At 44.1% G+C, this 24,528-nt stretch overlaps 1 protein-coding gene across 1 annotated transcript in view; it reads right to left on the reverse strand.

The window, feature by feature from the left end:
* The window catches only part of LOC139658637 (protein TANC2-like), a 68,968-nt gene extending 55,874 nt beyond the window's left edge, over positions 1–13,094 (reverse strand). Inside the window, exons 1-2 of the mRNA XM_071536778.1 lie at positions 13,038–13,094; positions 9,939–10,118 (exon numbers count right to left, since the gene is read on the reverse strand). Coding sequence (XP_071392879.1) covers positions 9,939–10,059 — 121 coding nt within the window. The 5' untranslated portion in view covers positions 10,060–10,118; positions 13,038–13,094. The remainder of the gene's footprint in view (positions 1–9,938; positions 10,119–13,037) is intronic.
* Positions 13,095–24,528: the final 11,434 nt, after the last annotated feature.

The raw sequence follows: 24,528 nt of genomic DNA on the forward strand, positions 1-24,528 counted from the left end.
CATCACTCAGCTCAAATGTCAAGTGGAGAAATGTTTCTGAGATCCTGATATCACAGCTATGGATCAGCTGCTCTGTATCACCGTTGACGAAACAAAGACCTCAACGCCCCCAAAAAGCAACAACTCATCCTGCATCCCCCATAATCCATCATGTTGAAAAGAAAACTCATGAGCGGACCTCAAACCCATGAAACACTCTTCCAGCACAGACACACACACACAACATGGCTGATCTATCATTTCTGAAATGAGAACTCATTAGGGATGGAGTGTCAATGCCCAATGCATCCTGAATGACAGCTGACAAGGTAAGCTCATCAAAGCACTCTCCAGGTGGTGATACTAAGTGGTGTGAAAACTGGCTGTGGGCGCCTCATCAAAAAGCATTCACCTGAGACCGGCAACAGCAGCTGCTGATGAGGTGCTTGTGTTTTGCTGGCAGACAATGTTATTGAGACATTCTGTTCTGTTCACACACCAGCTAGCAGTCCCCGGAGAGAAGGCAGGGAGGCGGGCAGGCAGTCTGCAGCACTTGAGCTGGAAGCAGGAACCAGATCCCAGCACATGACAGGGTAATTCTGATCCACCAACAACAAGCTGCCGCTGCCTGGATGGCGTGGGGATAAGCTATTCCCCGTCACCTTCAACCCGTTTACGCAACCATATGGTATACATGACGTTTTGCATTGGAAGGAAAGTAAGACGCACAACAACAAGAACAGGCACCATTAGCCGCCCACAGTTTGTACTTAGACACACACGCACACACACTCCAACAGACACACGCACACACACATACTCAAAAAGACAATTGAATGCTCACCCACGCTGACGCATGAAACAGACCAGCTCGCCACGAAAAAACACTTACATGATCGCTCTCCGGTTGATTCACAGGTCCTCGAGCCTACGTTGTCATTAGAGCACGGCCCTTTGACAAATGCATCATTTCATGGAGAGAAATTACTTTCCCGTCCCGCTCCCATTAGCCCCGTGTCTGTACCGACGTCATTTCGAACCCGGCGGCCAACGCAAGCCGCTCCAGCTGTGAGATCAGAGAGCAGACGAACCCGGAGCAGGCTCTGGCCAGGTGAAGGTGGAGCGGCAGGTGAAAAGGGGACAAGACAGTTAGCGGGCACAGATGAAGGCATGAAACAAGCAAAGAGGGTGTGGCAGGGCTCACCATTCTCAAACCAGATCCCGCATTCTTGAAGGCTGGAGAACGGCACCAGCTCCCCTCCTTCCCCCTCCAGCGACACGAGCAGTCCTTCCTCCCCGAGCGATGACCAGTTCATCAAAAAAAAAAAAGAAAAAAGAAAAAAAAAAAAAGAAACACACACCTGCTCCCAAGCAAGGGACGATAACAGCGGCGGAACAGAAGCTCTCTCTCTTTCTTCTCTCTCTCTCTCTCCCTCTCTCTCTCTCTACCGCTTCCCTCTGAGGCAATCTCCACAGGTCTCAGTGCTGACGCTGCCCGCTCGATTCAGTCGCAGTAAATGATACGGAGCCAGGCAGATATGGCAGTGACGGGAGGAGCGAACGGAGGAGGAGGAGGAGGAAGAGGAGGAGGAGGAGGAGGAGGAGAGGGAGGGAGGGGGGGAGGAGAGGGAGGGAGAAGGAAGAAGGCGGCAGTCGCTGTGTCACCCGGGACGGAGGGGGACACAGAGGTGGCGGCTCGGTGGCAGCGTGCGGCGATGACTGACAGCTGACCACAACCTTCCTCCCCACAAAAAAATATGAAAAAAAATAAAATAAAATAAAAAACAAAACACTCAGCGCACGGACTTTTCCTACGAGGGAGCGACGAAGACGGATGGGGGTGAGCTCCTCGTTCGTCTCCGTGACTGCGTTAGCGCTTAGCGTGTTATGTATAGATGTGAGAGGCGCTCTCTCTATGGGAACAGGAGCCCAGGTCTCCTCCAACAGATGAATGGCGCAGTGCTGCTGTTGTCATGGCAACCACAGAGCAGAAGGAGGGGGAGGAGGAGGAGGAGGAGGAGGAGGGTGGGTATTGAGAGAGGAAAAAAAATGGAATAAAAAAAAAAAGAGGGAGGGAGGAAGGCAGGGTGTTATTAAAGGGACACTGTTTTGCCATTCATGGGTAAAGCTTCGGGGACACATCCGAGCTCAAGTGAAAAAACAAAACAAAATAGAAGGGGAGCAGCATTATTTGATGGAGACTGGGATTTCCATAAAAAATACTCTGTTTTCCTCTTGGGCTCAGATATCCCTGTCTGTCCTTGTTTTACCCTTGAAAGTGTATTTGTACAGCTGCAGCCATGTTTTACGGCTACTTAGGGGTTCAGGCCCATGGGGCTCAGAGTGTATTGTGTTTGAAGCTTTTATTTTAAGGGTTCAAATCCATTAAGCTAAAACCCCATTGCTTTCCAAGTGATTTTAATTCATTTCTTCCAGTTGCCCTTATTTCCCCCAAGATTGCATCTCCAAACACCATTTGCACTGTTACCAACAAGCCTGAAGAGCTGAAGTTGAACGTTGAACGTTTTTAAAAATGCCATGTCTCACCATCTACTATCCAACTATCCTTGCTAAAAAAAAAAAATGCCTCTGAACAATCAATGTCCACAATGATGAATTTTCTGCCATGTTGTTATTTCCGAAAAGCTTTTTTTTTTTTTTTTTTAAATCACCCGTCAGTAACAACTTCACATTTACATTTGTGGAATGAGATAATACAGATAGTCTATAATGCAGCCCAGTCGCATACTGTCAACAACATGGCTGCCACAATCCAATGCCAAAGCTGGCAAGTGAAGCTGGTCGATCACCTGTCTAGCTTGAACTCTTGTCTAATCATCATGAAACACGTACACTTGTTCAAGGTGTTTGCATAACTGTAAAGATAATTTTAGCGGGGGCTGCGGCACCTGCAAATAACTGATATGTCTAAACATGAAGAGCTGCAAGTCATGAGATTTGGTATAGATGCTATATGGGCAAGTACCAATCAACACATGATGTTAAGTTGGGATTGATGCATGTGAAAAGGGTCTCATAATGGCTTCATAAATACTTTGCAAGTCCAAAGGAGTGCTGAATGGTGGCACTCTGACACGCAAAACTGGATGCATATAGTTTATAACTGTCATAGCTATACAAAATTCTTTGGATTGACGTCCCATCACTGTGAAACTTGCTACGATTAAACTTTAATGAGTTCCTTTGGGGAATCAAGTCGTTGCAGCAGCTAAAACTAATAGGATACAACAGGCAAAAAATATACAGAAAAAATAGAATATAAACAAGAACATAGCAAAGGGAGGTTATATAAAGTACGAATGATGTATAGGAAAAATTATGGATTATTGCATTATTAGGATGTGACATGAAATATGCAGTATGAAATAAGTGGAATCATTATAAAAATATCAATATATATGAAATATGTAATAATACGAGGGATATGGGAATCTGAAGAAAGTCGATGTCTGAATATAAAGCAATGTACATGATGTGCTAATGTGTGTTGTTTTTATTCCCAATATGTAATCTTTTGTCATTCTTATCACTGTCTCTTAATTCTTTTCTCTTCTTTTTCCCGATGAGAGGCATAACAACCAGGATTCTGGATTCTCTGCTGGCAGGCTTGCAAACATATGAGATATGTTGATCTGGTCCTCACAATTAATTTCCCAATTTAAATCTCCCCAATAAGAGTCTCATCCTCCTCTTTCTCTTTCCTCTCTCTTTAACCCCCCCAACCTGCGCCTCTTTTAATGAGCAGCACACATCGTTAGTGCCTTCTTCTTCCCCATCAGACGTACGAAGGTGCCAACTTATAATTAAAGAATTTGGAAGTGGCTTCAAAAAAAATTTCTTATCAACTCTATTTAAAGCCGATATGGAAATTTCTTTTGTCATTTCTCTTTGAAGAGCATACGACAAGCCAAAAGTTTCTGTGGCTTTGTCTGCCATTTTCTTTTTTAATTTCATGAACAGATTTGTTTTTGTTTTATTGTTATACTGTCTATTCACATGGTTATTTGTAACTCATGCTAATTCATGTGTTTTTCTATGTGAGGTTTACCCACAAAGCCCTTCTATATCTCCAGCACAAACATTTTTGATGTGTAAACTTATGCAAGTAAAGCATACTACACAATCAATCAGCAGTCAGTGATCTCTTGGGATCTTTTCACAAACACTTGAAATCTGATTACCAATAGGAGTTTAAGCTTCTCCTGTCTCCCATTGATAAGGTATTCAGTTTTACCTGGACAGCAGCATGAGCCTAGTGGTCAGACAGACAGAGAGCTGTCACCAGAAGGCCACAGTTTCGATTCCCTCAGCAGGTTGACACTGAACCCCTTACCTGCTCCAGGGGCTAAATTCCTTTTCTGCATCTCAACATACTGCCCCACTAGGAAAATAAATGCCACTTTTCTGCATGCTGCATATATTTCCTCAAAGTAAAACCCTAAACCACCCTAAAACAGCCTCTGTTGATGCACCTTGCATTTCTGGGCCCATTTTGTTGTTTGGTAGTATATTTTTCATATTGCTGTGGGATAACTGGCCAGGAAAATTTTTCAACTATCTAAATCATCAGTGGTAAATGTCAGGTTTAAGTGTCAGTTCCTCAGAATCAAACAGCAAGAGCTTCTTTCTAGATTCGCCATTTTGCAGTGACAATCATACAGGGGGAAATCCATCATAGAAGAGACCATTTTCTCCACCAGTAGCCTGAACAGACCAGAATGCAAAGCAGCCACAAGACATGTTGGGTACACCAATAACTCCTGGAATGCACTGAACATTATGAATTGATGATATCTAACAGTGTTTTTTTTTCTTTTAAGAGAAACGGAACAATATTCCCATAAGTAGCATAAGCGACATAACCCATACAATAACTGCACTTAATGACGAAGAAGGCAGCTTTGTGTTTGTTTTTTCATTATCGACTACAACATGACAAGACTTTCTCTCTAGACAGTCAAAGCATTTAGATCCAGCGATGTGGTTCTTCAGTTCTCCTCCTACAGGCATTATTCTTCCATTTCAATTACCTTTTCTACACTTAACCTTCACTCTTTATTTTTCACCTGTGACAGGAGAGTTGAAAATGTCACATTTCCATTCAGCGGAACAAATGATTTTGCGAGTCCGTGGTGATTGGGACAGTTGAGGCAGGAAATGATGCCAATAATTGAGGAACGATTTTCTCCAGGTGCAGGGCTGGGTAAGGAGGCGTGGAGGGATGGAGATTGAGATGTCCCAAATGTCAGTGTTAATTTCAGAGATTCACAGAGGATACCAGATGTCGTGTAAAATGCAAGGCTAGGTAAGGAGGCACGGAGGGAAGGAGCTTGGTTTGAGATGTCCCAAATGTCAGCTGTCATTTAAAAAATACACCAAGGGTACAAGATATCATATAAATGCTCTAGGTATGGCACACTGCAGCTGTGCAGTGCGTTTGATGACACATTATACCGTAAAGGAAAATCCCATTCTCAGATACTCTTACACTGTTATCAATTTGTGATGCTCAGTACATACCAGGAGTGTTGTAATTTACCGTTTTTTTGTACCCACTTTCCCTCAACCTGCCTCATCCACTTCTACTTTAGTTAGCGATTTCCTACATTTCCCAGAATGCCCTTTGACAACCCCAAAAGAATGTGCCTGAAAAACGCCTGAGAATTTCAGCCGTGGGTTTTACGCATAGGCGGAGAGAACAATAGCGATAGTGAAGCAAGAGGTTTTCCAATTGAGAAAAAGCGAGAGATGTTATGCAAAATGACGTCACATCATCTACATTTGTCCAATTATCCAGTGGAATACAAAAAATACACCACCAAAATGGACCCAGAAATACATGGTACATTGCCAATAGCTGTGTTTTAGGGCGGATTTGTCCTTTAAATCCTCCCACAGAAAGCTAAGAAACCTGAGTAAGCATACCACTGCTGAGCATTTTTAAGCCTATATCTTATGACCAGGCAGAAGTGGGCTTACTGTAGTACAGCACAGTACATTGACACTTATTCACATATTACTCCATTACTGTAAGCACCAGAAAGACAATGGATTTTAGATATACTTATATTACCGTGATAATTGCAGTGAGAGTGGGAGAAAAATGAGGGGGTATAATTAAATCAGGCCTATTCTCAGGTTTTAAGGCCAAATGCAATTTTCCATCTTTACATGGCAATCCATGGGGAGGCAGTAATTGTATTGATTGCTGCCATTAATTAGGGGGAAGCAGTGTAATCCGGGGAGAGATGTTGAAATAATTCCTTTAAATGTTTCAGAGTAGAGTAGAGCCAATCAATCAACTGGGTCGACGTCTACGTGGCGAGCCAGACACTTGAGTGAGGTGTTTATTAAAGAACAAATAAGCAATCAGTGATTACAACTCATAACAATCAGCTGCAGAGATATCGCTGAGAGAAAGAGCAATTATTGCCTCTCGCAGACTAGGTTTTAGACAGCAGCAGATTAAAAATAGACAATATAGACATAGTGGTAGGGAGGTCCATGAAACAAGTGTGGAGATGAAGGAATCGCTGCCTATTTGAAGCCAACCCTGGTTGAGGCTTGTGGCTTCGTGAGCGCGCAGCAGGAGAGAGAAGAGCTTCATCTAATCACTGCCTCCAGGAATATGCGATTTTGGGACTGTAAAAATGTTTTGCAAAATGAACACTTTCCTGCACAAGTTACAAAGGCTTGTCATTTGGACAAATCACAGTGGTTAAAGAGGCTGTCCTTCAACCGGACCATCCAGATTCAAGCGTCGATTCTGTTGAAGTGTCCTTGAAGACACTGAATCCCTCCTAGCTGCAAGGGCACTGACCCTGCACTCTGACCTGTCTGGTGGTTGTGGGGGATTAACAGCGAATTTGCTTGAACGTTTAATAAACTATCACATTATTACTTTAATTTCACTGAAAATGTTGGAGACTGCAATTTTCACAAACCATTGGAACTCTTGCTATGAAGATATCTTCACACTTTTTCTACAAATGAACAGAATATAATGCAACTGATCTTAAATTTTTTTCAGGTCCACAGAAATCCAGGAGGGACTGACTTAGATCCCGGGTATGAAAGAAGAGTGGAATTTGTTCACTGTGGTGGCATGGCGTTAGAGATTGCTAACTCTAAGTCTCCTACCTGCCTCTCCAATCCATTTCACAGGTTGACCCTGGAGCATCTGGAGCCCCCCTGGGAGCCTTCACGCAGGTGGAGGGGATTAAATCAGAAACTCATTGATTCTCTAAAAAGGTCAACGCTTTCATAGCGTTTTCATTCTATCAGAGCCTTGGGGTTGAATAAGCCAACCCCTTATCCCCCCCACTCCCACCCCCATTCTGGTTCCCCAAGGCCAATCAGGTGCCTCGCAGGAGGGCAAAGAGAGGCTGTGGTTGGTGGAGGCCACCAGGGGGGATCAAAGCGCTGCGGCCTTTAGACCCGCTGCCGTATCCTCTCTGCTGCACCTCTCTGCTCTCCTCGCCTCTCATCTTTTCCCCTCCCCTCCCCTCTCCTTTTCCTCTACCACCCACCGCTGCCATCTCTGGCAAGGGAGGGGCTCTGGCCTCAGACGCCGGCGCACACACAAGCTTGGCACTGTCAAGCTGTGTAAGGAGTGGTGCTGGGTTGAATTAATTAAAGGGTGAGAAAGGCTGTGGTGCTTCAGACGTAGCCCAATCTGGCACTCAAAACCACTTGAGGGCACATGCAGGTCTTTGAGGACAGAGGGCACCTTAGGAGCTGTGTGCATGGGGTCTTAGAGTAGGAACTGCTGATCCAAGACCAGTTTAACTCCCAAGTCATGGTGAAGTTCATATGGACATGCGACCTGAAGCATGACCCTTGCTTAGGTCAGCGCTAAGGCTTTACGCATACGTTAGCAAGCGAAGTCACCTCTTATACTGTACAGGCCTACTGTAGCTCCTGATGCTACGTGATGCTGCTTTTTAAGTGAATAGCTGTACAAAGGCATACTGTGTGTATTTTTCAGTAACTTCATCATTACAAGAGACTACAATATGAGGCACAATAGGAGGTGTGACAGAGACATAATCCTGGATGGATTAACACAGCGTAGGGCTGATCCTGCCAAAAATCTTACCACTCACTGTCACGCGCGCACACACACACACACACACACACACACACACACACACACACACAGGCATGCTTTACGTGGCTGATGTAAGTGGACTAATTATGCAGAGGTAGAATAAATCACAGAAAGCCGAAATGCAGCAAATGCACAATGGAGACTCAAATTAAAAGTAACGAGAATCCCTAATTCCCAAGTTACGATCTAAAAATATAAAGCAGCACTCACCACCAGCAGCACCTAACTGGCATAATATAACAAGCCAAGTGACTATGTGTGACGATACTGCAAAGAAATCCCCTCCCAACCCTAGCCATGATATGAGACTTGTACAAATGAGACAGCACTGCACATCATTAATCAAGCTATTCTTAAACAACAACGTTCTCCTCTATGACAGCCATCAAGATAACAACGCACACACATACACACGTATTCACACACACACACACAAGTTCCAAAAATTCACTTTGATTTACACAGATGAAAGTGTAGACACCAAATTAGGCCGTATCTGCCACGAAACATGAAGAAAAAGAAGAGAAGGAGGAGAAAAATACGAATGGAATAAACAAAGATGGCTCCACAATGAAGGCTGTCAGCAGACGGGAGCAGAGAGAAAGAGTGTGATTTGGCTCGAGAAGATTGGCTCGGTATGAAATCTAATTTTCATGCCCCCTTCCCCTAAAACTGCCTCTGCTGGATCTTGTCACCCCCACAAAGCCCTCAGCAGTGGTGCGGCACACCCAGCTGAAATGAGAGAAAATTGGTTTTTGTGTGCTTTCCCTTTAAAACCCACAGTTTGGACGACACAGGGGAGAACATAAATCATTCTGTATGATGTAAAAATCATGGGCCCCATAGCATATCAGAAATGGTTAATGATCTGAGGAATCTAAGAGGCTGGTGCACCCTAGTGGTGACTGCTGAATCAAGCTTTAAAAGCCCTTCACACCCACTCGACTTCCATGTGCAGGCTGCACTGATATTGGGTAAAGCTGCACTGTCAATATTTCATTTACTATTTTGAAATCTAATACAGGGTAAGCCTTGGATATCAACACTGCCCTGTCCCCAACCACAGTTTACCCACAATAGCAGAAGGACCACGACATAGCCTCATAATCCGGTTAATGGGGAGACAGAGGGAGGCGATTTTCCACATTCTCTGAATGTCAGAGATGACTGTGGCAGGAAATGATTAGCGGTGGGAGACACAGAGACATGCAACAGGGCAGAGCAGACCTCGGCTCTCGGTCCATCAGCCATTCCTGGCACCGGGGCTTGTCAATTAGGTAAGCCTTTGGTGATTAGCAGAATTGAAAATTGCAGCGTTAGCCTCAAAGGGCCGGGGCTGGGCCTTGCTTTATGTGTCTACCCGGAATAAGTGGGTAAGTAATAAGTGATTATTGCTTATCAGCAACCAGCGGGATGAGCAGCCATTCCACTCCTCTTCACTTTGCCTCTTAAATTTCATATCAAGGCAGTGTGTGTAATTCTTTAATAAGGTGCCATGTCTTCCACAGGGGCCGTGCCAAGAGTGGTTCACAAAGGGTTAAGGGAGAACAATACAAATACAATAAGCCTATGAAGGAGGATAGCTGTAGGCATGGACGCATGCACACCACAAAATGTGAACCAGATTTAACCCGCATCAGTGTTGCCTGTGACAGATGACAGGCTATACCACAGAGTCAGAGCACTGGGTTGAAAGTCCTGCATTGTGGTTTTCTTCCAAGGCTTTATCAGAAAACACAGATTGTGAAAATGTGACAAGACTGCTTGACTAATTCAAGGAAGCTTGTGCTGTGCTCAAGGTTGCTGCGTGCGCTGCATTATACCGTACCAGTGAGCTTCTTGACGGGCTGCAGCCTGACGCTGATGGTCTGGTGGGTGAGCAGCGGGGAGGAGGGCAGCGAGCGTGACACGCCCTCCATGATGCGAATGTGCTGCATGCCCTCAGTCATGGAGAGTGGGGGCACGGCGTAGTCTCCCTCAAAGGCACAGTCGCTGTCTATACTGCCACCTGCAGGATGGGAGGGAACACAAAGTATTATCAGACTGTTTTGAGCAGAACATATAAATTGAATAACATCATGTGGAACCAGCTTCGATGAAACAAACATACTTACTGGAAGAACTGTGTATGGAAATGATATATAGGAAACAATGACAAAAAACATTTGAGCCTACTGCCACATTTTAAAACTTAAGTTCTTATCTAATCAAATGGCATCCTAGCTTCTGCTTTTGTAGACAAATTAATGAATGAACATCATTTCATCACAATTGCATTATGCTAATACTTCGTTCTTGATACTGGTGAATTTTAATGATATGACATTTGAGATGATGTCTTAAATGTTATCTCTGTGAAATGTCTGTAAATGTCTGACTCAATGCTTATACATGTAGAGCAAATTCCTGTGAAATGAAATCTGAAACCTGAAATCTGAGATAGATATGAGTAATCTAACAGCACCTCAACCTGGTATTGGGCGGACACTGGATTTTGGTATCAGGGCACCAGTAGTATTGACTGTGCTGAGCTTGGCCTGACCCAGAAGAGAGAACAGCCCTGCAGGCAACACGTGCCGTTTACATTTACTGTACACTACAGCCTCCCTGGCCCCTGTGACTCCCTGGGTAACACAATATACCACAAGCCAGTGCAAGCCGTTTTTAATAAAGGAGCTGCCTCTAACCACCACAAATGTGTTTTAACAAAGAAAAAAAAAAGAGCACAGTCATGGCCATGGGAGAGGGTTTATAAAAAGTAAAAAAAAAAAAAAAAGCCACACAATGAGCAGCAATTCCAGACAGAGCCCAACAACCACTCTCCATCACTCACCCTCCCTCTCTCCCTCCCTTGCTTCAACAACCGCAAATTCTGACAATCTGTAGCCTTTTTTTTTTTTTAGTTTCACACACACATTCCCCGGCGAAATAATACTAGCCAGCTGTGTGTAGAAACAGAAACACAACATCCATTTCATCCATTCAGTGAATCAGCTCTGGCTCAGACTAGCCATTTCCCTACAGACGGAGCCGTAAAAACCAACTGGTCAAGCAACACTCTCACATCAGATAGCAGCCGTCACAGTGGAGACAAGAAGCCATTAACAGACACTAGTCTGTGACAAGTCCCGATGGAAGCCTGTGTGACAGTTGGGATAGGGACAAATAGGCTGCTGTAATGCAAACACGCAAACATAATACACACCTTCACGCACACACAAACACACACACACACACACACACACACACACACACACACGTACACAGCTCTCTGTGGCTTCAGCAGTGCTGGAGTGAGTCCATCCATTCAGTGGGGAATGTCGTTTCAACAGCAAAAAGCAAAAACAGCCGCAGCAGTGGCTACATCTCCCAGCATGAAAATTCCTCTCTTGTATACAAGGCTTGGTGTGAATACCAAGGGGGAACTTGGTATTCTGGCAGCAGTTATCGGTACTCAAAATTCAATTCAATTCTAAAACGATGCATTTTCAATACATTTCTATATTTAATGAAGGCGTATTTAAGAGTGCGATCTAGTTAGTCATTTCCCCGTTTCGTCTTACATTTGTACATGCCATTTGCTTTGCTCAAGAGTTCGATTTAATTATTTTCTCAATAAAAAATTGTGAAAATTAGATGTGTAAGTATCCAAAATCAAACAGTGAATGCATTTCTTCATGAATGACAAGTTGAAGTGTGAGTCGAAGGTCTGGTTTAGGGCAGGGGAGAGGGAGGCGAAGCCAGACTTAAGTGGTGAGAGCGAGAAAAGCTGGAGAACAAAAGCTTCAAGGGGGAAATGATGGTGTTGCATGTTAAACTGGCGATGAGAAACACGTTTAAGAGACACTTCATGGCCTCAAAATAAACACACATAAACAAACACCTACTCATTGAGGCATTCAGCTCAAAACATACACTAGGTGAAAGAGAGGGGCTACATGAAATTATAATTGCCCAAAACATTCCTGCCGAGCGCTGACATTTCTGCTGTTGATAAAATATCTGCCGTTGCTCTTTCTCTGCTGTATACAGCCTATATCCCCAGGAGTAACTCAGATTTACAGACAAAATTACAAGAATATAAAATTCATACTGTTCCCTCCCTGTAAATACGACTTCATTTCCAGAAGTCATAAACTTTTCTGCTATAAAGTCAAATAAAATACAATTCGGCAAACAAGGCCTTCAAGGGATCCTGCAGCGAAACATAAAGGGAGAAGAAAGGGAGGCAGGGAAGTGACTAAAAAGTGAGAAGAATTATGGGAACCGAGAAGGTAAAGGTGGGAGAAGTTAAGTTCGCCGAGCACGCAAGCTCTCTTCTCAGCGATGCTCTGCAAAGAGCATTCACTCACCTACACACATTCACACCTTACACTCCTATGATGTGACTAGTAAGATAGGAGAAAGTGTGGGCGAAAGTGTATACCATGTAGGCCTGTGTGGATATGAAGATTTCATAGTATGCTTATCTTGCTTATGAAAATTATCTCGACTAAACCTTAAAATCAGCCACATGCTTCAATTACTTAAAATCATGTCAGTAGCAAGACATTTCTCTTTTTTGAAAACACAATTTAATGTAAGACTGCAGAACATATGTAAAATATTTATGTAAAAAAGTGACTTTTTGTGTTATTCAGCCTCCCAACAAGTTGGCGGTTATCACAGTGGTCACGGTAATAAAAATGAAGGGCGGTGTAATAACCATTATTGTTTTTAGAGCGATATATAGTAATACCGGTTATTGTCGGATCCCTAATACCATGTACCTGTGATGTCATGGGTTCGGATCCAACTAACAACCTTTGCGATGTGCCATTCCCTCTCTCTGTTTTCCATCATACCTGTCGCTCTCCACTGTGCCTTTACAAATAAAACAGAGAAGCAATAAAAAGAAATCACCTTCAGGAAAGTTTTTGTTGCTTACCTTGGCCGGCGTGGCTCAGGTGAGGGTCTAGACTGGGCGAGCGGGGGTCTGCCAGGTCCTCACTCCCACCATCTGCGGATGAGGAGCAGAAAGAGAGAGACAGGGAGTGAGCTCGGTGGTGCTGGTGGTGCAGGGAAGGGGTGCGGGCCAGCAGGCGGGCCACCTCCTCCTCTCCGATCAGCCAGGCGTGAGACCTGAGGACGCCCAGCAGGCTGCTCATACACAGACCCTCCACACCCTTCCTGCTGGGACCTAAGTGGCCCCTGATGGTGGCGAAGGGGGAGCTCGCCGCCAAGCTCCACTTCTTCCGTCTCCCCATGGTTAGACTAAACAGTCTGTGAGCCTCTCCCCCATCCTAAGTAAAACACAGCGCCTGCCCATGCGGACAACACAACAGATTACAGTACATTACGGTCACTTTCTCATGCAGAACCTCCTATCTTACAGCAGCGATCATAGAGCTAGCTGGCCTCTATGGCTGAGTGAGCGGGGACTAGCAGTAGAGCAGTGGGCGTTTCCTAAGATAGATCTACATACGGCTAATGATATAAGGATCAATTACGCCCAGGGGAGCAGGCAGGCTGAATTAGCCACAGTGGATGGAGCTGGAGAGAGGGGGGGCGTCACCGGGCAGCACAGTCAGCCTCTACAGGGGATTGTTTGATAATCCAGAACGCTTCAACGGAAGCTGGATCTACTATAAAGCATGCCAAGCTACCAGGGGAGCTTAGGGTCATATCGTGATTTATACGCTGAATAAATACATCCCACTAGGATTAAGCCAGTAATTAATATAGCCTAAACCAAGCTACTTGTATGAAAACTAGTCGAAGCCAACATATTTTCTAGGTGTAGATAAACCAGACTTTGTTGCATTAAGTACAAAGGCAAGAAGACCTTTTAATCGCTAAGGGTTGCATACTTTAGCAAGCCCCGCATTGTGTTTCAATCAAAACCCTCCCTGTCAGCCCAGAAAACCCAAACAAATACTTGAGTGTTATCTCTCCCATCAGAAATTCACACACAGAGATAGGCTGGTGCCTTGTGTGCCGGTAGCCACACAGCCGGCTGGATGGGCTTGCTGGTGGAAAGATCAGGCTCATCGATGGACAGATAGAATAAGCCGGGGGGCATGACTGTGTGAGAACTGGGCCATTCTGAGATTGACACTGATTGTGGAAAGCAGTCCTCTGCAGAGGATTCTCAGTGTTCACTTTCTGGCCGAGCTGACATGTCAGGATGTCACAATATTGAAATTAATGGTTGACAATAAAACTTGGAACCTTATGGAACCAACAAAAAACAATTTGGGATTAATTTTTGTATGATTGCAGCTTGACATTTTAGTGAAAACACATGGATTGAATCATGACACTCCATTTCTTGCATGTTCAACACCAACAAACCCACCAATGAGCCATATCGTCATGAAAGCCGCCTAGTAAAATCAATGGTGTGAAAATCAATACAGGCCTTGGAGATGGATGTACAGTAGCTACAAGCATCATTTCCACGGTGAGCCGTGAAAACACACACACACACACACACACACAAAGTGTGAAGTTGGGAGCAGAAAGCTCAATGACATAATAGATTTTGCACACTTGTTATGCTCCTGTGGCGTATTTGATTAGCACCTGAGGTGACATTTGAGCAACCTGCTCATCATCAACAACAACTACAACAGCAACAGCTAGTTCACTAGTTCAAAATGTAATATCTGAGGTGTTAATAATGTAAACAAACAGGATAATACTCATTAAAGTTACTATGATTATGATGCAATACTGTTTTCTTGAGCATAGTCTGTTTTTTTTTTTGTTGGAGGGGGGATTATGTTCAATTATAAAATTTAAAAAAAGTAGGCCTGAATGAGATGCGTACAATGAATAACAATGCATTGAGCAAATATGGGCCACACACTACACATGGCAAGTAGCTTTGGTGTAAAAAGAGCCGTAGGCCTAGTTGCAAATGAAACTACTTTATTCAGGTTCAATCACATTCCACCCACTAAACCACAATTCTACTGTATAACCATAATTTTAAATTACTTTCTTACTAAGGTTTGGAAAAATTCCACACAGCTAACAGCCCCAACAGCAAATGTGTGGGCTCTACCTCTTCATTGTGGACTCCTCTCTCTCCAGCACCTTTTCTTTTTAGGCTTGGGAAGGGAGTGTTTGTATCGTTTTTTCTGTGGAAGAGAAAGCTTCTATTCTTCTTTGCAGATTGCTCTCTTGTTACCAGTGATCACAGTACAATGTCCTGCCACACAGATCAATGGCCTATTAAGCAGGGAACACGAAAGGGGAGGACGCATTGCTGACAGAAGACAGAGACACGTTTTCATTCCAACCGCAGAGACAAATAGTGGACATCATTCCAGTTCGTATAAGCAATCTGTCAACCACTCATGTCAACAGCAGCGTGACAATACAAGTGAATACAGCTCAATATCTCCTAGTTGCCTCCAATTCAAACAGAGTTCTGTGAATAGACTAATCGGTACTTTGTAACCACAGCCTATTTTATTGGGTGTGAAAGAAAGGCTGTGTTTCTATCGTGAAAGACTGTGTCTCGTAAATCTCTGAAATAATTGTCCACTTATTCCGTAGGATGTCAAAGGATCTAGCCATTCTTGCACTAGAACAAAGAGTCATTATGGAAGAAGTCAGGGTGACATCTGATAGAGAGTTTCCATGGCGGAGAACTCCACTGCGATTACTGTTCAGACCGAATTTGACGAACCTGCAATGCTCACAGTGTTCAATCTGACCTCTGCTCCCAAATGAGGCTTATTTTCCAGGCATCGGGGTGGTTACTTTACTTCTGCTCTTTTGTGTGAGATGACCTTTGGCAAAAAGAAGACCTTTAAGAGACTTTGTCTGAGTCTTTGACAGAAACTAGTCAATGCCGGCATAAAAAGTGGTTGTCAGCAGTGACCCGTAGGAGTTTTGCTCGGCAGGCTGGTTGCCCAAGAGCTCCCGAGCCTCCAGGACTCTGGCTAACTAATCTGGAGCAGAGTGGATGGAACAAATTACTATTTGAAATGGATTTGGTCCGTGTTTCTGTGACTGATCGATTATGTCACGCACAAAGAAACCGCTAGAATTGCCCCCAAAGTGCTAACCATGGCTGTCTTTCACTCCAGGGATACTCCAAAATAAGGATAACCAACAATGGAAACAGAAAAGGATTTCGACTGAGCCTTGTAACTGAGCCATGTCTGGGATGTTAGGAGCCTAGAGAATTGCTTCCTTCATGTAGCTTTATTCAGTGACAGCACAGTCATTCAGTTTTAGGCTCAGCTCCTCTCTCCCTTCTTTCCTACCTTTGCTTGCTTCCTCTGCGGGGCCTTTATGTTGTTGTGTTGTCAACTTGTTGTCACTCCCATGTCTCTCAGCAGGAGGCCTTTAAGGACCCCTAATTAGACACTGATATCCTTCCTCTTACTCTCTATGCCACAGCAAGTTTTCTCACCATTCACTAAAATAATATACCAGGCTAGAAATACAATGGCTATGAAATTCTTTCATGAGATTGTTAGTCAAGTTCTTCATCCTATTTCATCACTTTTTTTCTTTGTAATGCACTACAATGGAGGCAGCATTCCCTTTCTACTATTTTTTTGAAAAAGTGTGGCAGTTGCTGAGAGAGAATAATAGAGCATGTGCAAATGTAGTCCAAAACGAGAAAAATAAAAGACCTCGAGAGCATTTCATCATGTCAAGCTACATTTCCACTGCAGTGACGAGCATGCCATCCTTGCATTATCCTGGAATCCCATTATACACTTTGATTCTTTCTTGGGAGCGCTGAATGTTAAACTATCTAAAATCCCTGTAAATCTTATGTAGAAACAGAGGGATCATGTGCGAGCTATGATAATAAAACACGCTGACATTTATTCAGCAGACTGCAGCCCACACACAAATAAAAAAGAATGCGCATACCATACATCATGTGGAATTGCCTTGTGTGAATAAAGGTACCATGGGTAATTTACAAAAGTTGAGGGAGTGTGTCTGTGTGTATGCATGAGAGATAGATAGAGGCAGAGAGAGAGAGCAAAAAAGTTCAAAATCTGAACAAAGTAAATGCCATGACATGAACCAGTACCTGCTCTGTGCTGATTCCTGAAAAAGCCAACTGACTTGGCAGTGCCAAATTGTAAACTAACTGCTGATGTCATCAGTGAAGATGCTAAAATACCACTGCTGTGTGCCTTTGAGCAAGGCTCCAGTCAGTGAGTAAAAATTATTGATGAATACTGCAGTAATCAACAAAGACCAAATTGCAGTTGTAATGCCAAACTTGTATGACTGTATGCAACAGTATGTGCGCTTGTGTGTTACACATGCTGATGATGCGTTCTACGTGAACAAACATTGTGCTCCCAGGTTTGACATTCATTTGAGCTGAACTTAATCAGATTCACAACAAAGTGGGGTATCTTAATGAATCGCAACACCACACTGTGTTGCACTGAGCCATATGAGAGCAGACATCTGCTCAGTTGTAAAGTTGGCAGACATCTTCATTAGCATCAGCCACATGCAACTCAGTGTAAGCTAACAAACACAAAAAATGCATACATACGCAGAGACACACACACACACACACACACACACACACACACACATCTTCTGTGTGAGAGAGCTTGTCAAGTGTTTACTCTTCACCGCTGCAATGAGCCAGTCCTGGTCTACCACAGGAAGTTGAGGGATCTGACACCCTGCCAGCCCAAAACAATAGAGAACCCACAACACACACACACACACACACACACACATATACACAGAGCCGTACACAAATGGAGCAGGGGCACTATAGAACTGAGATGAAACCAGATCCAAGCCTCAAAAATGCTAGTTCTTTGCAGGAGATGTTTGTGTCAATAGTGTTCCTGTCAGTAGAAGTCTCCTTGATTACATTGTATTGGGTCAGAAATGGCTCCAGGTTCCCTAAGTGGGGTTCAGGGACCACTGGGGGTCCTTGAGGGGGGCTCAGGAAGTCCCCAATAAAATGAGGAATAGTTTAGTGTCACAATTATTTCATTCACTAGAATCTAGTACAATGAGATGATGACTGTTTTCACTCTCCCCAAATTCAGTATAGATGTCATATCCACATTTCTCAGATGGGGTTCACTGCCACAAAAATCTTATCAACAGGGGTTCTGTGGTCTAATGCATATTTATTTGTGGGTCCTTGACATGAACAAATTTTGGAGCCCGGCTGTATAGTACATGTCTGGTTCAAGAGGAAAAATTGTTAAGACTTTTGACAAATCACAGTTGAGTGGGGAAAGCACTTTCCTACCTGCTCATGACTGATGGAAACACCACAGCAGGACACCACAGCTCAAAATCTTACGATTTGGAAAGACACTGCAGGGGCTTAAACCCTTCAACTGTGAATAGCTGCTAGATACTACTTTTTTTAAAATGTCACCAGTGCCCTTGATGTTCTCTCAGAGAGTTATTCTTTAAGAGTTGTTGCTTGTCGGACTGAAAAGTGGTTGCATAGCGCATGAGGAAGTACAGGACCACATTGTCCTGTAAACAACAGAAAAGCCTCATCAGTGAGGTAAAGATGTGTAACCCAGAAGCCCTAATATTAGACTTGGTGTGCCCTCACATTACGCTAGCCGGCGCTGGCACCCGTCCCTGCAGGTCTCACTCACACACACTCCAGGCAAGGTCAAAGAAACATGTGACAGAAGTAAACACCATCTGAACCACGCTGCTCAAATAGAGGTCAACCTTGTGGTGACTACAAGGCAATACAAATGAGGGCGGGGAGGGGAGGGGGGGGATAACCTACAATTCACAACGAGGCCGAGGTACGCTGCTCAAGGAGTTGTTTGTCAGCGGCTGTATTAGCTGCAGTGACAGGCCAAAGACAATGCTGTCAGCTCTTATGCAATGTTACCTTCAGGGAGGACCGACTGCGCCAGTTGGGACAGTTCCCAGTAGAGGGAGGGACTGCTTGGATCCTTGTTGTTTTGAGTCCCTTGGGGTGGGGACAGCATAATGCAGGTGCGGTGCTGCTGCTGCTACTAGATTATCTACGGTAAGGTGTGTGTGTATGTGTGTGTGTGTGTATGTGAGGAGAAAGGTAGAGCGGGAGGAAGGTAGAGATGGGGAGGAAACTGAGGGAGGGAGGACCAGCACAGCTAGCGGTTTCACTAGCCGCTAACTGCAGTTGGGACAACGCCCATATCAGCTTGGATTTAATGTGTGCGGCCTAGTCCTCCTGTACAAGGTGCATAAAACTTAGCCAGCCAGTACGCAAGCAAAGAAACTGGGCTGTTGTGAGTGAGACTTTCGAATGCTCATAACGCTTACTGCCTGCTGAATAGTGCAATAATATGCAGTGGGAACTGGCCTTAAAAAATACTATCAGCACAATCCATAATGCACAAACCTGACTTGTTTGGTGTGGCTGATTTAAACTCTGAAGTGTTTCTCACTTCAGTCCGTTCATTTGGGGAGGTGAGAACATGCCGGTCTTCAGTGTGCAGTACACAGCCTGCGTTCTGGTCCACCAGTACAGTGTAGCTAGTGAATCAAGGAATGGTTTGTTTGAAGTAAAAATGCAGCGGGCCTAAAAAAGCTAAAAATAGTCATGTACTCCATTGGCCGTTTTTTTTTTTAATATTTTCTCCTGACAGCCAACAGATTCTCTCCATATGCAAGTACAGTGCATCATGGCTATTGCTTTTTCTTTGCGGTTTGATCAAAGTAAGTGCTAACGACACACATGCTTTGATAGTCCTGATTAATCACTAACAACGACTTGGACTTGAAAATAAACTGTATTTTATTACTGATTTGATAAGATTTCACATGAGCCTGTTGCTATTCAAAATATTGCCTAATAAAAAGCTGCTATGCACATCCACGTAGTTTGGAAGTTATGGCTTATTCGCAGCATAAATCCAAACTGAGCCAGTAAATGCCTCACCTCTGTTGTGGGCCAAATCAAATACCTTTTAAGTGACAACACCTAAGTCATGGTCTATACAAGAGTATTAAACTTAGTAGATAATAGCATTGCAAATAATTTAGATGAATCCTTCTTGTAACCACAGCTCATTTGTTGTTTGTGCATATTGGTTTACGCGCCCAGAGCAAACTGTAAATCAGTGGCATCTTCCAATTTGCCAAGCAACAGCGGATGCAATAAAGGAGAAATAGCCGTACGTTCCGGCCGTGCCGACAACACTACAGGGCTATCTCTATTTGTCCTGTTGTTACATAACTGTTGATTAGCTGGGGGCTGTGATAAATCCTAGTGGAGGTCTTCTTTTAGCTCATCCCACTGCTGCTGCTGCTGCTTCTATTCTCACCTGCCTTCCCGGCTACAACATGACCTGCATTCCACAGCATATTCTAGTTATTCTGGACTAGCGTGCAACTGATATGGGTTTTTGAAGGCCGATACCGATGTTTTTAGACTGAAGTTGCCAACAGCCATATTTAATATCTTCAACTTTGACTGTTTTCATACCAAAAACATCTATTCAGTGTTTTCTCCAGACTTGTCTTCTTGGCTGGATCGAAAAGCCTCTGAAACAGCATTTAGACCATCATGTGCCAATAAATTCTCCACTGAAACCCATACTAATGAAATTCTTTTCAGTCGATTAGTAGCTGCTTCAGGCAAGGAGACCAACCCCACCTATTCAATGGTAGGGGAAACATCATCAACACAACTCTGCGAATACATTGGCCTTTTATTAAATATCAGATGTCATAAAAACTGTCTGTGAAAACTGCAATGAAATTCTGTACTTGAAAGTAAATGTGGCACGTACAGTATATACAGGATATAAAACCTGCAAATTGCAACAAAATACCTTCAACCTTCAGCGGTGCCTATCATCCCACCTTAACCGTCTGTTACTAGACGCCTCCCGCTCTGCACTCGTTCCATGCGTGACAATTGGCGCTCCTCCCTGACAGAAAAGCCATAGTGTTTCCCTGGCACCAAATGATACTTTGTCTTCCCCCCCCCCCCGCCCTCTTCTCCAGAAAATCCCACCGTCCCTGACCCTAGCCACCAGCCACCGAGGCATATCTGGAGGACAGCGAGCAGCGTGGTGGCGGCGCTGGGCCAGAGAGGTGACGCATTTGTGAGCGGCTGAGTGCGTCAGGCTCTGGCCGACAGCGCCGCGACTCAGCAGTGTCCTGGATGGATGGAGGTGTTAGGATGGAGGAAGTAGGGAGAAACAGAGAGCGTGTGCGTGTGTATGTGAGAGAGAAAGAGAGAGAGAGAAAGAGAGAGAAAGAAAGAAGCGATATGCCCTATACAGACTCCTACACTGCAGTCAGATGCTGAGAAAAGCTCTGTCGCAGCACTGAGTGGGTGGGCTTCATTTAAAAAGAAGAGTTAGTGTGTGATAAATAAAAGGAGAAATCTGGAGGAAAAAAGAGGCCAAATCAAGCGTCTCCTACCTTCAGTCTGACACACCACTGGGGTTACATCACAGAGCAGGCAAGTGAATAGCATGCAGCTAAAATAACCAAACGGAAATGCGAGTGTCAAAGTGACTTCGCTTTGGCTGACTCAAGAGAGAGAGAGAGAGAGAGAGAGAGAGAGAGAGAGAGAGAGAGAGAGAGAGAGAACTAAAAGCAGCCTTGGAATTGTAAGGCTGGTATGGCTCCTGGTCTGCCTTGAGGCGTTCCAGTGAAGAACGACGCTTTTGTTTCTATCCATTTTTAATCCCTGACAATCACACACAGAGGAACAGCGACAATGTGAAGAGCAGACATTTTCCCTTTCTTTCTTGTTCACTTTTTCTCTCTCCTCGATGGCCTCTCTATCCTGACACAAGTGAGTACTGGACTTGAGAAGATGACTCCCTCCCTCGTGTTTTTACTATCACCCTCTCTTCTCTTTCTCTTCATAACCAATCACCGGGTTGTGCCATGAGTTGCAAAAGAAAACATCTTTTAGACTTAGAAGACATAGAAACAGCATTAGACATAGAAACAGCATTCTACAGGACCAGCGTCGCCACACCTGCTGTCAAGGAAACTTGATTGTTTTCCTCCTGTCGCCTTGATCCAATAATCTATAGACCTTGGTCCACGGTGAGAGAGCAGCATCACCTCTCGTTCCCTTTGACCTCTGGCTGTCTACGGTGGGAGGAGGGGTGAGTGACTCCTGCTAAGGTTGCAGATGCCTCTCACTGCACCAGCGAAGGGTGTTTAATGAGAAGAGGTTGGGATCCTGACAAATGCACACAGGGAGGCTGAGGGAACGAGCTCCTGCAGCAGCCAGTGCTTATTCATTATGGTAGAGACTATTTACTGCCTTTCAATTGAATGCCACACTGAATGACATTTTGAGCTATTACCATACAGCGGCTTAAAGAGGAATGCCGCTGAATTTGAGCATTCCAATGCCTTATTCTTATGGCTTAGGACTCCTCAGGACTGTAGGCATTTGTAAGCCTCACTCCAAAACCTGAAATGAGGAAGGAGTGCTTTGTACCAAACCCTTATCTGACGTGCCACTTTTGTAAGCTCCGCTGAGGATGAACTAATTTTCAGAAAATCAAGCATACCCAGAATGATTTTCAAGGAATACAAAATTTTGTATGCCTCAAAATCAATTGCTCCACTACACAAAAGTGCCTGCATCAGTGCGAAGTTGAAGAATATGATACAAAACTGGGAGACATCTGTCACTGCTGCACAGATCCTCAACATTCTATTAGCAACTTGTTGCAAAGTAACGCATTTGCTTGCTCTCCAGTGCAATCACAGCAACAAAAATTAGGTTTTCTCTGTTTACCTCTGGCTTTCACAAACAAGGAGATGAGATTTAAACGACTTGATGGTTAGTGTAATAGAATGCCACAGGTCTCCGGTGATGATGGGGTGTCTCCAACACATATTATGAAATACACGGGTGACTACAGGAAGCTCTATTCAGACAATCTAACTCAGACAAGCAATCCACAAGGTCAGCACTCCATTCACTGTCAATGACACAGCTCCAAGCTGTACGTCAGTATATGACGCCACAGCTTAAAGTGAGTGGTCATTTGGTGATATTCCTTTTAAAAGCCCGGTAACTCAGTGAAATGAGTCATCTTTTGATACGAGTCCATCTAACAGAGTGGTACGCCAACACCTCAGAAAGGTTTCTAGCCTACAGAAAGGGGACAGGGGTGCTTGTCCAAAACGAGAAAAAACATCACACTCAAAATCTCATTCGAGGGATACGAGTAACTCCCAATGCCAGAATGCAATCATTATTTTTTTATTTTTTTTGTGCTTGGTACCCTTTTATTCTGCGCCACAGCCAGAGTGCACCTCTCCTCATGGAACGCCAACCAAATGCCAAACAAACAGCAGATAAAAAGGCCCAGCATATCTCCAAAATAGCCATGAGCACAAAAACCCCACCAGAAAGAGGGTGTTTGATGTCGGATAGCAAAAGGCCAGAGGCAGACAAGAGAGGTGTCATTTTGTTTTCTTCCTCATTCCAATCTAAGTGCAGAGCTTTCAAGCGGCAGGGGGCAACCATTAGGAGAGAGGGAGGAAGAGATGAAGAAAGAGAGATGGAGAAAGAGAAAGAGAGGGAGAGCAAGAGAGGATTGTGGCCATGGATTGTGGCCATAGTGAGTGAGAAATGGCCAGGGAGGATGGAGAGAGGAGAGAAGAGAGAGAGAGAAAAGAGAGAGAGAAAAATAGACAGACTGTCCTTGATACTATGCCCTTTTTCTTCGCACTCTATTATTCTTATCCTTTGCTTGCCCACAGCAATGCAATCATTCACTCTGGTCTCAGTACCATTGTGACGATAGAAAAAAAAACCACACACACACACTTCTTACACACTCACACAACACAAGAGACTCTCTCTTTCGTTCTCTCTCTCTCTCACACACACACACATACACACACACACACACACACACACCATCTCCATTGCAGGGGAGATGGGCCTACAACTGCAAACAAACAGGCCTGAATAATGAAATACACATTAAATATAAATAGGCTGGGGGATTGTAGAGCCTGCAATGCCACAGCAGACACCAACACCCGGTTATTCAGGGTGAGGAGAAAGTAGGCTACTGTATGTGGTTGGTTGTCCTTTGTCATCAACATGACAGGTATTCCATGTTTTCTATAATGCTGTGGCCTATGTTGACTATATTTAGAATGCTATGTGTTAACATGTATGTTCATATCCTTAACTAAACTGCAACTGAATTGGTTGTATGGCTTAGCTGTTATTTCACTATGTTGAGCATCACTCTTATTTCTATAGTACCAGATATAAATAAACCAGTCAAAGTTAGTATTTCTGATACAACACAACATACTCTTGTAGATAGGGCTTTATAACCGGAAATGTAGTTGAACCGAAAGGAATGTAAGACCTGGTGAAGCTCACTTCAGGATCAAACTGTTGTCAAGTCAATTTTTTTTAGAAAACACTTCAATCAGACAGGTTGATCAAA

This window comes from Centroberyx affinis, unplaced genomic scaffold (assembly GCF_046629955.1).
Source record: "Centroberyx affinis isolate AG114_WGS23_722 - 3 ecotype Tasmania unplaced genomic scaffold, CSIRO-AGI_Caff_v1 ptg002935l_1, whole genome shotgun sequence".
Lineage (NCBI taxonomy): Eukaryota > Metazoa > Chordata > Actinopteri > Beryciformes > Berycidae > Centroberyx > Centroberyx affinis.